The sequence below is a fragment of the Eptesicus fuscus genome, chromosome 3, assembly GCF_027574615.1.
Source record: "Eptesicus fuscus isolate TK198812 chromosome 3, DD_ASM_mEF_20220401, whole genome shotgun sequence".
In the NCBI taxonomy this organism is placed as follows: domain Eukaryota; kingdom Metazoa; phylum Chordata; class Mammalia; order Chiroptera; family Vespertilionidae; genus Eptesicus; species Eptesicus fuscus.
Window position 1 is genome coordinate 28417159 of NC_072475.1, and position 16799 is coordinate 28433957.

General features: G+C 39.7%; 1 protein-coding gene across 1 annotated transcript in view; it reads right to left on the bottom strand.

Moving 5' to 3' along the window:
* Positions 1–8976: 8976 nt before the first annotated feature.
* ZBBX (zinc finger B-box domain containing) overlaps positions 8977–16799 on the bottom strand; it is a 105234-nt gene continuing 97411 nt past the window's right edge. The window contains exons 19-20 of the mRNA XM_028146546.2: positions 11197–11335; positions 8977–9189 (exon numbers count right to left, since the gene is read on the bottom strand). Of these exons, the coding sequence (XP_028002347.2) occupies positions 9063–9189; positions 11197–11335 (266 nt within the window). The 3' untranslated portion in view covers positions 8977–9062. The remainder of the gene's footprint in view (positions 9190–11196; positions 11336–16799) is intronic.

The following is a 16799-nucleotide window of genomic DNA, read 5'->3' on the forward strand; positions in this document are numbered from 1 at the left end:
TGTTTATTTGCAAATAAATGGCTTGCTTTCACCTTGGCATTTTCTGATAACAGGAGGAGACATATCCTTGGAAAAAGTTCTATTATCTGTATTCCTTATTTTAATCACAAGCATCTGGATGAGGCTTAGTTCTCCCACGATAAAGAGGAAAATTGAGCCATTTCAAGAACCAATAAAGAGGAATCTGTGTGCGACAAGCATGAGTTCCCCTCAGAATCATCTGGTCCTGGATACCAGGGGAGGCCAGGGAAGCACCTGCCACATGGTAACATTGCTTTGAAAATCTTTTGGGACCTCTAGAGAATACTCTTCCTCGAGGGAAATTTGGTGTGAAATTTTGCCTCATTGTTGTCAAGTAGATCAGTCCTGGAAACAAACAAAAAAGTGTCTATGATGAGGACATTAGAGAACAAAATGAGAATGGAGCTCCTGGTTACTCATTTCCAGCAATGGCTCTTTGAAAATAAGAGTAAAATTTATACGCAAGTCACCTGTGAGAAGATGGCCTTGGGGACGTCTAGTAGGAGCACCTGCACTTCAGATTGATGTTGTTCAAGACTGAAGGCACCACCTGCATTGTTCCCATACAGCCAGGGTGGTCCTGATGTGCCACTAACCCTTAATACGCTTTCTATATTCTAGAAAACAGAGTTTCCTTTACTGTCCATATCCTCACACCCGCCCTCCAACATTTACCACTCAATCCTATAAACCTTATCCCTACATTGAGTTCCTTACCTCAGTGTCTTTCAGAGAAGTTGATGGCATACCAAAACCACTTCACTTTTTAAAAAATTGACTTAAATCATTGTCATGGGCTTGCTGAGATACAGAGGCCATGTTTTATAACAAATTGTTCTTCCCTCTCTCCACATCATGGCCTAGCAATATTGTTTGAATCTGTCTCATCTCTGGGCCCTCCTTAGGCCACCATGGCTCCAGGTTTTATTTTCAAGCCAGGCAGATGGTGGCCTAAGGAGGACCCAGAGATGAGTCAGACTTGAACAATGAGCCAAGATCTGAAACAGTCCAAGTGCCCATTGATAGATGAGTGGATAAAATGCTGTGGCACATTTACACAGTGGAATACTACATGGCTGCTAAAAAGAATGAACTCTTACCTTTTGCGACAGTATGGATGGACTGGAGATTATAATGCTAAGGGAATTAAGCCAGTCAGAGAAAGACAAGTACCATATGATCTAACTTACATGCAGAATCTAATGAACAAAATAAACTGACAATGAAACCCAGTCATGGATACATGGTACAGATGGACAAATGTCAGAGGAGAGGTGGGGTTGAAGGGTGGGGAGAGGATGAAAGAAGGTGAAGAGAATAGTAAAAAAACATATATGGATATCCCATGGACACAGACAACAATGTGGTCATGGCAATGGGGGACATGTGTAATAATGTCAACAATAAAAAATAAATTTAAAAAGAAAATGTAAACTGGACCAATCCAACTTTTCTCTTGATATAGAATTGAAAAACCAATTCAAGCAACTGAAATGGTTAATGGAGAAGGATGCTATGAGGCAGAGTGAGAGGCCTGATTAAACCATAATAAATTAAATCATTGGCCATAGGCAGAAAGTATGAGTGAATATAAGAAGCTATTAGTCAGGGAAAATAGAGCTAATATGCTCCCCAAAAGCAGGGACCCATGGATGTCCATACCATCCTGAGAGAGAGGTGTCTCAGGTCTAGGAATTCAAAATTCCTGTGAGGCCAACTCTTCCATAGTTATTATTCTTGGATTTCCATACAATTACACTCCTTACCAAATAAAGTTATTGTGTTTCATATGCTGTGTGGGTTCCTGTACTTGAAGAAAAAAACATCTAACTAACAGCAAGTTACCAATATAGATGGCTGAGTAAAGTTGGATGATTGTTGCTTAGCTTTCAATGAATTGAGGAAGAGAAACTATCTTCTTTCCATGGTTCTCTGGAGTCTGGCCTTACAACAAAGAGATGCATATTCAGTCACATATCTTGACAATATAGAGCAATTCTGTGACATAAATCCCAGAACACTGGACTGAGATGGGGCCAAGAAATCTAGGACTCAAGGCTACAAATCTTTAACTTTTGTAGTAGATTGTTTTCTTTAATCTTAAAAAAAACAAACAACCCTTTATATAAAACATATTCAAGCATAGATGCTTTTGTTGAGCAACTCAGTCCCCTTTTATACTCCTCCCCTTAATTGTGAAACCTTAAAAGTCCCCAGAACTCAATTTAAAGGCAATTGATATCTCATTTTATATGTGGAATATGAAATATTTGATCACTACTATATGGGAACATAACCATGAGGCTTTATCTCTGAGATCATTTGTAATCAATCAAACTAATATTCAACATTCCTATAAGAAACTATTTTATATTTGTTCTCTGTATAATCATGTAAAAATTTTCAACATCATAGGTTTCAAATTCCCTAGCATTTTAACATTCATTTGAGACAAATATTTCATATCGCAGTATTTTTAACAGAGCACATTGAACGCCTTTGCCAAAGCAGATTGGATTTGGGCATCAGCCCAAAGACTGAACTTTAAAGAGATGTTGAATGTGTTTCAAGAAGTTCTAAGGTGAAAACTTGAAGCTGAATAATGATGAGGTCTCTGTTTGTGTAACTTAACTATGTCTTTCAGACTGAAAAAGAGACATGGTTTGTATTTAGAATTGAGTGGTTTAAGTATAGTAATGTCTATTAAATTTGACTTATTTAAATTTCAGAAGGTTGGCTTCTACCACATATTTCAAACCACATTTACTGTAAAATCTATATACTGTATTCTGAAACCAAGCAGCTGTGGATCAGAAATGACAGCATTAGAGCCTGTGACAGAGGTGTCAGTTGCTTTCAGGATCCACTCTGCCCATCTTCGCTGGTCACAGGACTCTGGTTTTATTCTGAGCAGCAATGTATTCATTATATTCCCAAATTCCCTTAGATCTAGACATGGCTAAATTTGGCCAGAAAAGCTATAAGCAGAAGAGTTGTGTGATATTTCCAGGAAGACTGGATTAAAGGAAGCAACCTCACCTGGGAGGTACCTATCTTGCTCTCCTCATTTTCCTCACTCTGATGCCTCAAGCGCAGATTGTGATGGCTAGAGATCTAGGACCATCTTGGATGACAAGTTGACCTTGAGGATGACAATAACATAGTAAGATGTAGTTGCCATACCAGCTTTTGAGACGCCTGCTCTCAGAACTTCTGTCCACTGCTGTTATTTTGTTGCTGGTGTTTCCAGTAATATAAATTAAGCCAAATTCTAACTGATTCAATAGCCTAACTTCCAAGCTATTCTCCCAGAGCTATGCCATAGGGGCTCAGAGGAGAAAGTAAATGTGATGATTACTTTGAAAAATTAAAGATGCTTCTGTTCACCTCCCACTTGCACTTGTAGGTCTCATTCTTTAAGTACAAAAGTTGAGAACTGTGCCATGTTTGAAGAACCAAAATGATAATTCTATAAAAATATGACGATTACCTAAAAAATGTGAAATTATTTTAAACTTTATCTTAAACATCTCTTTTATACTTAACTTCTGTTGAATATATAAGGTTTAGTTAATTTTAAAATAAGGGTGAAGTACATATTCCCGCCTGGGAAATCTTTCTAAACATTTGTATCTAGAAAATTGTGTATTTGTTTTCTGTATAACTATGTACATATTTATTGCTTCCTTCTTTCAGAAATAAGAGCAAATAGAGAGACCTTTCAGAACTATGTTTCTGTATAGTTATTGTATATTATCTGTATTTGAAAAAAAAACCGCAAGATAACTCCATCAATCAATAATTTCCATTGTAAATGTAACTGTCACTTCACAGAGAACATTAAGAATATCCACTCCTTTTCCTTAACTATGAAAGACATTTGCATTAAAAAAGGAACATCTTTATTTCCTTAGAGTTCATCTATGCATGCTGGTTATTTCCCAGCTAAAGTCATAATCTTGTTTGCAACATCATAATCATTTACCCAGCAAACAATCAGGATGTCACTAACAAAGAATTATGACTTTAGGTGGGGGATAAAATACAGGCACAGATGAACTCTGAGGAAATAAAGATTGTTTTTATGAAAATGTGGCTAGCAATAAATAACTGGAGATGAAAATTATGCTGAAACAGAATATCCCATAAAAACAGATTTGGGGAGGTATAAATAGTATGTTTTTAAAATTTCTCCTCTCTGAAAATATCATGCACAGAGTGTTTATAAAGTACCAGTACAATTTTAACACTTAAAAACTCTGAATTTTCAAAACAGAAGAAATCTATAAACATAGTAAACAATGTTTCAGAAATATTTTTAATGAAATGAATTTAGATATTTAGCTTTCAACATAAATGTTATACATCAATCAATCTAATCACCCTACTCATTAAAAGCATTCTGTTTTTGATATTCAGTGATTTTTGTGAATCATTTATGTCAACTTGATCCTGAATTCACTGACCCATCCATTAATTTGCCTCTACATTCAATGACTGTAGCCTCAATTCATAAAAAGTGATGATAAACATGGCAGAGCATGTTCCAGTGCCTAAGGTGTTTCACATCATTACTGCCTTTGATTCTCACCCCCTTATTTTGAGCTAAGTAATGTCAGTATCTTTTTCTCCAATGCATGAGGAAGAAACAAATAAGCAATCTGCCAGTTAGTAAGCAGTGTAAGCTGATCACTTCTGTTTCTTCCTCTACATACTACTAGCACATCAGGCTCCCTTCCCCTGGGAAAAGTTAGGGACTGAGATGACTTATCAGTTAGGTCCTGATCATTCATTCATTCATTTATCACTAACCACCACCCAGTCTAAATTAGGATTATGCTAAGAGGCTAAGTGTATAATAGTGAACAAAAGAGACATAACCCATGTTCTATTGAAATGTGTAGTCTAATTGGGAGACATGCATTCAAAAAATATACAAATTAATAATTATAAGTACTATGAAGGGAAAAGTAGGATGCCATTAAAAAATAATGGAAAAAGAACAAAAGAATTTAGATAGAAAGTAGAGAAAGTCTCATTGAGCAGGTATATTTTAAAACTTTAGAGAAAAAGCATGTGGCCAAAAACAAGATGAGATAAACATAGCTCAAGATCTTTCCAATCTTTCCAACAACTGAATCATAGGACAGGGATAAGTGTGTTTGTCTTCTTACTGTTGTTGTTTTTTATGAATCAAGGTGTTATTCAAAGTATCTGAATCATTTTGTAACATTCATTTGTTCAAAAACACTTTTCTGTCTGCCACACAGAGAAGGTACAACATTAAGTGGTATGGTAAGGGTAGTGTACCCTTGGCCTGTGTTATGTGACACACCAGATGTGAAGGACTTCAACAAATATCAAACAGATTAAAACTATCTATCTATATAAAACTCTAATATGCAAATAGACCAAATGGCGGGACAATCAAACAACCAGTCACAATGACATGTGCTGACCACCAGGGGGCACGCACAGAATATGGCGTGCATTGGTCATAGCAGAATAGTGGAGCAGGTGAGTGGGGGCGCCAGACCAAGGCGGGGCATCAGTCCCTGTCATCAGGGCAAGCCTCTGGTGGTTACTGAAAATTATTTACTCCTATGTGCCGCGGTCCTGCCCTGTACTCGCACCTGCTGCCAGTGCTCACATCTGCTGCCAGTGTCAGCCGCACTTGCACCCACAGCTGGTGCTGGAGTCACTGCTTGCACCTGCTGCTGGCGCCTGGCGCTGTCAGTGGGTGGGAGTGGTGGCTACCAGCCCCAGTCACCCCTGAGGGCTTCTCCACCTCCCACTGCTCCTGAGGGGCGATCAGGGCCACAGCTGCTGCTCGCACCTGCTGACGGCACCGGCTCCACTCACACCTGCTGCTGGCACCAGCCCCAATCTCTCCACGGCATCAGTGGGTACAAGCAGGGCCAGCATGTGGGAGCAGTGGCAGCAGAAGTGGCGCTGCCTGCAGACACGAGACTGGGGGCCATGGCAGGAGGAGCCGGGCGGGGGGTATGGAGGATGGGTCGAGACCTACCCCCGTGCCCACCACAGCCTCGTGGCCCACAATTCCTTTCAAGATGCATGAATTTGTGCACTGGGCCCCTAGTCAAATATAATTTAATGTCAGTTTGTTTCTACCATGTCTATGTCCAGAACTGTGAAATTACAGAATTTAATATGCCTATTACACCCCCAGGCAAATCTGAGCATAAACTACTAAATGCCAACATGCATGTAATATCATGTGGTTGTTTGTCTAATAGTTGTGAGAGGCACACCCTACTAACTCTAGTAGCAGGAACATGACTGTGATGTACCTGGAATGTCTGTAACTCAATTCCACAGTCAGAACTAGATGCATGCCTTACACAGCAATTTTAAACTTGAGCTTCAAAATGAGAGAACACATCGCAACTGCTTCAGGCACAGGCTCTAATCTTATTTAGCTTTTATTTCCTCATTAGACTAATGGCAAAGGAATTAAGGAACTTTTCTAAATGTGTGGTTATGGGAAGCAAATAAAGACAGAAGGGGGTCTGATCTGCTCTGCACAGAGGACCCTCATGTTTCATTTCAATGCCATATTGCAAGTTAAATGACAAAGTCAATGGTCCACTCTTTATCTCACATTCTGGCCGGAAATGCACTGATGACAACTAATTATCAACTTAATTTCTAATTTTAAAATTATTATGTTGTAAAAGGCAATGTCATCTTACAAAATGTCTTTCTGAGCTAGTTCATAAATGACTCAAGCCATGAGTGAAAACACAGAAAGAATACTAGTGGTCCTCTTCCCTAATGAGAATAGGAAAACATCTCCTTCCACGTGGTCTGAGAAAAACATGGGTTTTATAAATTGCATCCAGAGGAACAATTTTCTTCATCAGAACTATAAGGATGATGTGGTCTCAGAGCAAAGGAGTGTAGGGAGAGTCAAGAGACGCTAAACCTGAGCAAGCATGCTAAAAAGAAAAATCACATATTTGAACAGGCAATCCCCATTTTAGCTACAGATAATTCAGAAAGCTAGCAGCCTCGGGACAAGATGCCAGAAGGTCTCTGAGACAAATGATGAAGATTCGAGGGTGACTCACTTTTGTCTCTACAGGATTATGATAGAGGAAGTGCTCAGAAGACAGTAAAAATACTGAAGAGTCACACTTTTAATTTTAAGATATTTCTTTTGTAACAAATTTTATTCTGATAGCATGATTAACTTTGCTGGTTTCTTATTGTTCATTTACGTTAATCACTTTTAATAAAGGGCATTTTTAGATTTAAAGACACACAAATGGATATAGGTTTCTTCATCATTTTATATCCTTTCAGTAAATGATGTGTGTGAATGTCAGTACAATTTATTGATGCCATGGAAAGAGTATCAAAGATGAATTTACACTCAACAACCATCTGTCTTGTATAAGGGTTTACTATCCAGAATCACAGAGGAGACAAAATGATGGCACAACCAACCTGCAGGGGTATTTTTCTGATAAATCCACAAACTCCTTAAAGGGAAGCCATCCTAAAAAGTCCATAAAACTCTCTCTCCACGTAGTCTTCTGCTCTTGAGCACCTGAATTCTAAGTTCCTATAAAACGTTGAACACCCACCAACCCAAGTAACTGCTATTTTTGTTGGCTATAATAGCAGTCTTTCAAAGTGATTGTAGTAATTAGGGTTCTCCAGAGAAAAAGAATCAATTATGGAGTCTGGCAAATCCAAAATCTGCATGGCAGGCTGGCAGTCTGGAGACTCAAGGAAGAGTTGATGCTGCACCCTGAGTCTGGAGGAAGTCAGAAGGCAAAATTCCCTCTTCCTTGAAGGACCTGTCTTTCTTTTCTTAAGGCTTTTAAACTGATTGCATGATACTGGAAAGTAATCTGTTTTATTCAAAGACCACTGTTTTAATTGTTAATCTCATCTGAAAATACCTTTGCAGAAACAGCTAGGATAATGTTTAACCCAATATCTGGGTACCATGGTCTAGCCAAGTTGACACATAAAATTAACCATCACACTGGCCCTGACCCTCCTAAAATAAGATGCTTTGGGGACCTTTTTTGTGTTTTACTAGAAGAGAGAACAAAGTATTATTTCCACTTTAGTTGGGGTCCTTTTTTGTTTTGTTTTCTAGCAGCAACTTTGAAGCTATCAGAACTTCTATAAATGCCAAAACACTAACAGAAAAAAACAACACCTATAATTATCAAAGTAAAAAATGGATTCCAGACACACTTGATGATACTGCCAAGTATTACTTGGCCCTCAAGTGTGTACTCTTACTGATGACATAACTACTTAAAATATAATTTGACAATTAAATATTACTTTACATGTAATTATGTTGTAGTCTATGGTAGGTTCTATAAACAAAGATTTAACTGTTATCTATAATAATAAAAGCATAATATGCTAATTAGCCCAGACGTCCTTCCAGACGACCTTCCGGATGAAGCCGGGACTGCGAGGGAAGCCCAGGTCTCGGGTGACAGAGGAAACCCGGCGTCAGCAGCCGGGGGAAGGAAGGCCTACTCTTGCACAAATGTCATGCTTGGGGACTCTAGTTTACTATCAGTATATATATTTTATTGATTTCAGAGAGGAAGGGAGAGAGAGAGATAGAAACATCACTGATGAGAGAGAATCATTGATCAGCTGCCTCCTGCATGCCCCTCACTGAGGATCAAGTCCAAAACCTGGGCGTGTGCCCTGACCAGGAGTCGACCACAACCTCCAGTTCATAGGTCAATGGGCAACCATTGAGCCACACCTGCAGGAAACTGTTATTGTTTTAATCTCACCAAATTTTAATATGATCTGCAATATAGATTATTGTTTGACACACAATATTATTTGGAAGAAAAAGACCTTAAACTTTTAATTTTACTAGCTTTTATTAGTCTGAAAACCTTGAAATACCAGAAACATTAAAGAAAATCTCCAGCACTAGAGAAGCAATTGCTTGGTTACTTTTATTAGTTGTTAACTTTTTTTCCAATTACTTTGGGTACAAAAAGTAAAACGTAATGAACAAATGATCTTTAGGTACTCTTTGGCCATGGTAGTATGATGACATGTTGCTTGTCAAGAAAGTCCTTTTCCTCCTCGTCCATGCTGCTTTCCGAAAGTGTCAGGAAAGACTGAATTTCAGTATCTTTTTCAGAAAAGCTGGAAATACATTAAAAGATCAATACACAATATACAGAACTAGGTTTGAACTCTTCATTTATCTTCTGATCAATACTACATACGTAGAAGTCACTGGAGGCAGGCAGATGTGAGGGGGCCGCCTCAGACTGGGGCCGTAATTTTCAACATGCCCAATATACCAAGCCTCCTTTTAATGAGATATTCTCATCATGTTCCCTCTCCCAAGAAATAAAGCCACAGTGGTACCAAGGAGAGAAGGTTTTACAGTCTCTGACTGTGTCTTTCACTGATGATTCAGAAGGCACTTCAGAAACTTGCTGAGCCTCAGGGTCAACATTAAGGACATTCATCATTACATTGGCTGTTTAATAGAATCCCAATGAATGTAGACTGCCAGATAAATCAACTCTTTTGTGTACAGTAAATTAGGACTATGTGGATAGCCAGTCAAGGTATGCCAAAACCAGAATTAATGACAATAATTACTGAGTTATTTTATTTCGTTGTGTTTTATTGTGGAGAGGAAGCTCTGTTGGAGGCTCCAGTGTGTAAGGTTCCAAGGTTTGAGAAGAGGTAGAGTAGGGAACAGTGGGGGGCCTGCACTACTCATATGTTTTGGTTTAAATTATCTCAATTGTCAGTCCATGTATGGCACTAAATATAAAATATTTGCATAACATTCCATGATGGATATAACTGTTCTTTGGATTTTTTTTTTTTAATGTCCAACACTGGCAAAATAGCAGAGCCTACACTCTCGTCTGTGAACCAGTGCAGATCTAACTGTGAATAAAAATTTTCACTGGTAATGACATTTTCATGACATTCTTAGTTTTAAAGCATTGTGTTTTATTCTGTTAATGTGTTCCCCTTATGTTTTTGTCCTTTATTTTATGAAACGATGGTGACAGCAAGTGGTAGGTTTATTTTGTTTTTAATTACCTTGGGGAGGGGGGACAGAAACTTTAGATTTATCCCTTTTAAAAATAAACTTTTAGGGTTAGAAATGCAATAACCCAAGAACCACAGCTAAATTATCTCATCCTTCAGAAAAAGAGAGCAACACTCTCTTGTTTTCCTTTTACTGCAATATTAGACTTCAAACCAATCAAAGAAATTTACAATACAAAAAAATTTTATTTAAGTTTATCATAAACCTATGAGAAACCCTCCTCCTTTTACAAGGAGTTCCAGTATGTCAATGGTAGAGTGACATGGTAAACTACATTTCTTAAGCTTTTATTAGTATATTAGTATGTTCCCTATAATCTGGTCGCCATTCCTAAAAGCTCTTACCTTATGTGAGGAAAGAGTGAAATGATTAACAAACTGAATTATGCTATCATCGACAGCATGGACTTGATTTCAAGAAAGAAACCTCTCAATATTGTATTCTGAAAACTTTATTCACATTGAGTAAGATTCTACTAATGCAAAGTATTAAAATTTATTTAAAATTAAAATTATTAGGTTAATTAATGAAAGTAAGGCAACTGCTTTTCAATTTAAAAAGAAATGCCAGGTTATTATTGAATTCCATCTTTTAAATTTTTCTGACATGTTTTACAGCAGAGAATTATATACTTATATCCTATATAATAAGAGAGGAATATGCTAATTAGCCTCAGGGCATAACAACCAACCACATAACGACCAGATCTGCAGTAGGGTGGAACAGCGAACTACAAGTGGGCGGCAGAAAGCTACAGGATGGGGCAGGGCAGCAAGCTATAAGGGGGATGGGGGGAGGTACAGGAGGGTGGGGCAGTGAGCAGAGAGCTACTGGTGCATGGATTCGTGCACAGGGCTACTAGTATTATAAGTAATTGTTATACTTCATAATAAAGCAACACCTTCATAAACCTTTTACTAAATCCCTATAATAGGTCAGCAAAAGATACAAACATTTTACACAAATAGCCATATAAAGTACACACATGGGGATGATCTTTCTTCATATAGCGAAGAGAATTAGTTGGGGCTTGTCCAAATTGTTACTATGCATTATGTTTACATATAACCTACCTCAGTTCCTTAGTTCCACAGGGGCCCCTGGAATGTGAGGTCTTAAAGAAATCTAGGGTAGCCTGACTTAAGTTCAGTGAATCATTGTTGAAGGCTGGTAACTCTTCTGAGGTTAAGCTGCAACATTTTTCTGAAGGATCTGAAATATTTTAGTTCATGAATTGTCAACACATAAGTTCAAGAAACAAATGCACAGTATATGGCTCTGACATTTTATCCAGAGTAAACTAGTATATATAAAACCTAAGCAACCATCTCAATTGAACAGACAACCGAACAGGCTGCGTGGGGCAACCAGGCCCACAGGGGGGTCCGTGAGGGGCGACCAAACGACCGAGCAACAGGCTGCATAGGGCAACCAAGCGGCAGGGGGAGCAGTGAGGGGCAACCAAACAACTGAACAGCAAGCTGAATGGGGCGACCAGGCCAGTGGGGTGGGGAGCAGTTGGGGGCAACCAGGCCAGTGAGGGAGGAGCAGTTATGGGCAATCAGGCCAGCAGGGGGGGCAGTGAGGGGCAATCAGGCCAGCAGGCAGAGGCAGTTAGGGGTGATTAGGCCGGCAGGGGGGCAGTTAGAGGAGATAAGGCTGGCAGGGGGAGCAGTGAGGGGCAATCAGGCAGGCAGGCAGGTGAGCGGTTAGAAGCCAGCAGTCCCTGATTGTGAGAGGGATGTCCGACTGCTGGTTTAGGCCCAATCCCCGGGATCGGGCCTAAACCAGCAGTTGGGCATCCCCTGAGGGGTCTTGGATTAAAGAGGGTGCAGGCTGGGCTGAGAGGACCCTCCCACCCCCACCCCCCACCCCCCATGCACAAAATTCATGCACTGAGCCTCTAGTCAGTAGTATAAAGAGAGGATCATAAATTTTGTATCATCTCTAAAGTTTCTAATGTTTGTAGGATTGTCAGAGAGTGAGGTAAATTTGTTTTGAGATTCCAGATTAGGGCATGGTATCAAGTCACTTTAACCATATTGGTTTTTTGTTTAGCAAATCCCCCAATCTTACTTTTTGGCTTAATTGGGATATATTTGACATAAAACATTGTTTAAGGTATACAATGTGTTTATTTGAAACATATATTGTGAAATGATAACCACCATAGTGTCAACTAAGACCTCAATCACATCACATAAATGCCATTTCTTTTTTGTGGTGAGAACATTTAAGATCTACTCTCATAGAACTTTCAAATATGTAATGCAGTAATATTAATTATAATACCCACCTGTATGTCAGATACTCAGAACTTCCTTATCTTGTACTTTTTGATCAACATCTCCCAGTTTTTCCCACCTAGAAGCCTTTGGCAACCACCATTCTAGTCTGTTTCTATGAGTTTGGCTGTTTTAGATCCCATGTGTAAGTTATATTATATAGCATTTGTCTTTCTCTGACTGATTGCAAACAGCCATATTAATTTTTCAATCTACATTATACCTAAAAAAAGTGTCCAATGTCCTGAGAATTCATAAAATTACAAAGAAAACCAAGTGATCCTCTTAAATCTAAAATATTGTCAACTCATCAACTTATCTGAATGTTAAACACTTTGTTATACCTTTTTGTCTTCTAAGAAAAGCTTTACCTCCATACAGTGGGAGGCGAATGTTAGTCTTGGCAAAGTTGCCCTTTTGTGTTTATTTTTGCTTCCTGGCTTTGTTTGGGTAGAAAATAATCATTTAAATGTGTAAGGAGAGAAGTCTTAAATCTTCTCCTTTTCTGTAAAGCTGGCCTATGGTTCAGCCTAAGCAAGAAAAAATAGTGCAAGTAATGTGAGCAAAACTATTAGCAAACATATCTACACTAATAAAAGAGAAAGATGCAAATTGACCGTAACTTTGCAATGCCCCAGCCAATCAGGAGTGGCAAATTAACCTAACAAAGATGGCGGGTTAATTTGCATAGCAGGTGCCGAGTGGCCAGGAGTGGGGTGGCCACTTGCGTGTATGCTGGCACAAAACGGCCTGCATCCTGGGTACAGGCATCCTCGGGAGCCAAGCCGCTCTGAGCCTGTAGGCCTGGGTGTAGGCCCAGAGTGGCCAGGGTCCTGGAACACCTCCGGCCACTCCAGGCCTACGTGTGCAGGCGCAAAGCACCCGGGGGTGGGGCGGGAACATCCCTGGGACCCAGGCGCTCTGAGCCGGCACACGTGCAAGTGACCGGGGGCAGGACAGGAACGTCCCCCGCAGCAAGTGAGCAGAAAGCAGGGCCCTGCTTGCCCCTGAACATGGCAGCAAAGGGCAAACAGTCCCCCGCAGCAAGTGAGCAGAAAGCAGGGCCCTGCTTGCCCCTGAACATGGCAGCAAAGGGCAAACAGTCCCCAACATGGCCCCCACAGAGAGCAGATACCAGGGCCCTGCTTGCCCCTGGCTCCAGTGGTGAAGGACAAGCAGGCCCCCACAGAGAGCAGATACCAGGGCCTGTGGTGGCATCAAGCAGGTAGGTCTGCAGAGAGCAGAGAACCACAGGGAGCAGGCCTAAGCTGTCAGTAGGACATCCCCTGAGGGCTCCCAGATTGGAGAGGGTGCAGGTTGGGCTGAGGGACGCCCCCCATGCACAAATTTAGTGCACTGGGCCCTTAGCCTTTATATAAACTACCAAGAAGTCAAGTATAAAAAGAAATGATTACTATATTATAAAGGCCATAATGCCTTCTCTCTGTCATTGGTACAATTCTAAGAGTCATCTAACTTGTACATAAAATCATGTGGACTTTTAAAATTCCTGGGTGCCCCTCTTCCCTTCATTCTGATGACAGTGCCAAGTAAACACCCTCCTGATCAAAATGACCAAACACCAAACTGAAAGGAGTGTTAGGGATAAAATAAGCAGGTTTAGGGAGATTTAGAAATAAAGGGGGAGGAAGGCATAGGTGAAGGCGTGGAGCTGCCAAAAGGCATACATTCACAGAGAGCAAAAGGTGCCACGGGATAAGGGAGAGGAAGACATCCATCCACAGAAGATAGGGACAAGCCACAGGGTGTGGGGAGAAGGAGGAAACAAGCTTTCACAGAGGACAGAGAAATGCCAATGAGAAGGGAATATCAAGAGACAAAGAACTGCGGCCTTTATAAACCTTAGAAAAAAGAGCTTAGTGGGTTAACCCCTTGGAATCCCCTCGCTATGTGGGAGTCTGTGTTTGCTTCCAATAAAATTCCACCCTTTTCATCTACCACCTTTTGTCCGTGGTTTCATTCTTTGAATCCATCTGGACAAGGACCTGGGAAAGAAGCCACCCTTATATCCTGCTCTGGAAAAACAATCCGAATCAAAACCACAATGTATCATATACTTGACTGAAGAGATTTTTTTTTTTTTTTTTTTTTGCCATTAGTATTAATTTGAAACTCCTTGGATTATTTCTTCTGTAAGACAAACCTCAATACATGTATAACTGGAAGCGTCCTAAAAATTACTGAGCCCACTGACTTCCATATTATGATACATGGAGAAATCCAGTAGGCCTAAGGATGAAGCTACTGCTAAAGCAATCAGGAGGGCTTTCCTTGGTCTTATTTACATTTGAATAATTTGGATTAATTAAGATTAATTTGGAAGAAAAAGAAAAGATTTCTCAGCTAAAATTTTTGTCTCATTCCCACTTGCTGGAAACTAGGAAATTAAGGCCCCACGGAGGACTGGCAACTTGTTGAAATTCTCACAGACACATGGTCGAAGAACTAGAACTAGATCTGAGCTCTTTTAGCTCACCTATGTCCTAAAGCGCTTTATGTCCCACAATCTAATTTTCTAGCTTTAGGCCACTATCTTCTCTCCCAATTTTCCACTAAGTAGAAGAATATGGGTATGCCAGGCCCCTTTACATGTCCCTATGACAGGCAATGTGACCTGTGGGGAAATAGTCAATTCAGGATTTGGAATTGGTAGGATTATGGTGCTAAAACTCAATAATGATGCTTAGAACTGAAGAATACCACCAGGAAGGTATTCAACCTCTGTTATATATTTGAGTTTTAATTAAATGAACACAGAACTAATTTAAATTGTGCAAACAAAATGGGCCTGTTTTTGTATAATTATTAATTCTCAGAATTATATTTCAGAACATCTTGTCAAGGTAACAGGTGCAAAGGTGACATCACTTGATTTTTCACGACAGAAAAAAAATATAAAACTGCTTATAAAGTCCTGTTGCAGGTTAGTTTGTGTTAAACCTAAAAGGTCAATTGTACAAAAACCCAAGTCTCCTGACGTTTTAATAGAGAGCGAGGAAAACTGGATTGATATTTATATTGAAAATTTTACTTTATAACTGTCAGGTCAGCTGATAGTTAAAAAATGGATTTTCTATCCCTAGAGTAAGAGTATATGCTCTGATCATTGAAAAAATCCCTGAAATACAATAATATGGAGCGGGGGAGGGAGTAGTAGGGTAAGGTAGAAGAGGTATAGGGGAGATAAATAGTGATGGAAAAAGATTTAAATTTAATTTAAAAAAGATAAAAATATTGGCTAAATATAAACTTCTGGGGTGCATTTCTAAAACTCGTGTAATTTAAAACATTCATACAACTTTATTCCACACAAAAATAATCAAATATGAGTAAAATAAATAAAGGAAAGAAGAAAGGAAGGACCAAAGAAACATTAAAAGTTTCAAAACATTAAAAAGTTAAAAACTTCAAAGAATGGAAACATAGAGGTAGGTTATTTACATAAGGAACCAAAAACAGTAAGCATTTCTAAAGTTCTGTGCAGCATAGCTACAAACGACCAGTGTTTAGGAGGATGTGACAACCGGGACACTTGCTCTGCACCCCATGAACCCCTCCCCAGCTCTTCAGCCTCCTGCTCTCCTGTCCCTCCATTTCCCTTCCGCTCTGCCACTGGATCTCGCCTTGTTTATCCCCCCAAACCTTCTTCCCTTTACCTTCATTCTGCCCACACCCTCTCCCACTCTAGTGGTCACAATACTGATTTGAAGTGAGGATTTCAAATTATTTGAGTGCCATTCTGATCTAGTGGTGAGACAAAGGAATATAGGACAGACCTGCCGGGGTCTGTGCCTGGGCGCTTTTGTACAAAGGGGAGACTATGGCAGTTCCCTTGCCCAGAGCCAGTACCCACCAAGGGGGAATCAAAAATAGCACTTGTCCAATCCCAGAGTAGCTATGAGGAGCAAATGAAGCAATATTATACATAAAGACAAGTAATGAACATTGCTACTCATTGAATGGGTTCATGTTCCTTTTATCAGAACATGTTTAATACGTTCACTTTCACTTATATGGAGCATTCCAAGCCCATCATTACCTGGCTGTCTTTATCTAGTGAATTTGCTAACTATAAACCCCGAGTAGGCCTTCTACAAGTTAATATCGTGCTTGATGGTCAACCAATGAACAGAGGCTCCAATTACATAGCAAGCCACTCACTCACTATTTTACATCACAGACAGCTGGCCACATCTGATCATATCAGGTAGATGTTTAGTCTTCCTTGTTTAAAAGAAGGTGCTTTCCTCTCTTTAATTGCTTGGTTCAGTTAACTATCTATAAACTCACACAAAGAAACGACTGCCATGGGAATTGAAGGACCACCGAGGCTGTTAAACTGCAAGTCAGAATGAGTTTGAAGCAAACAA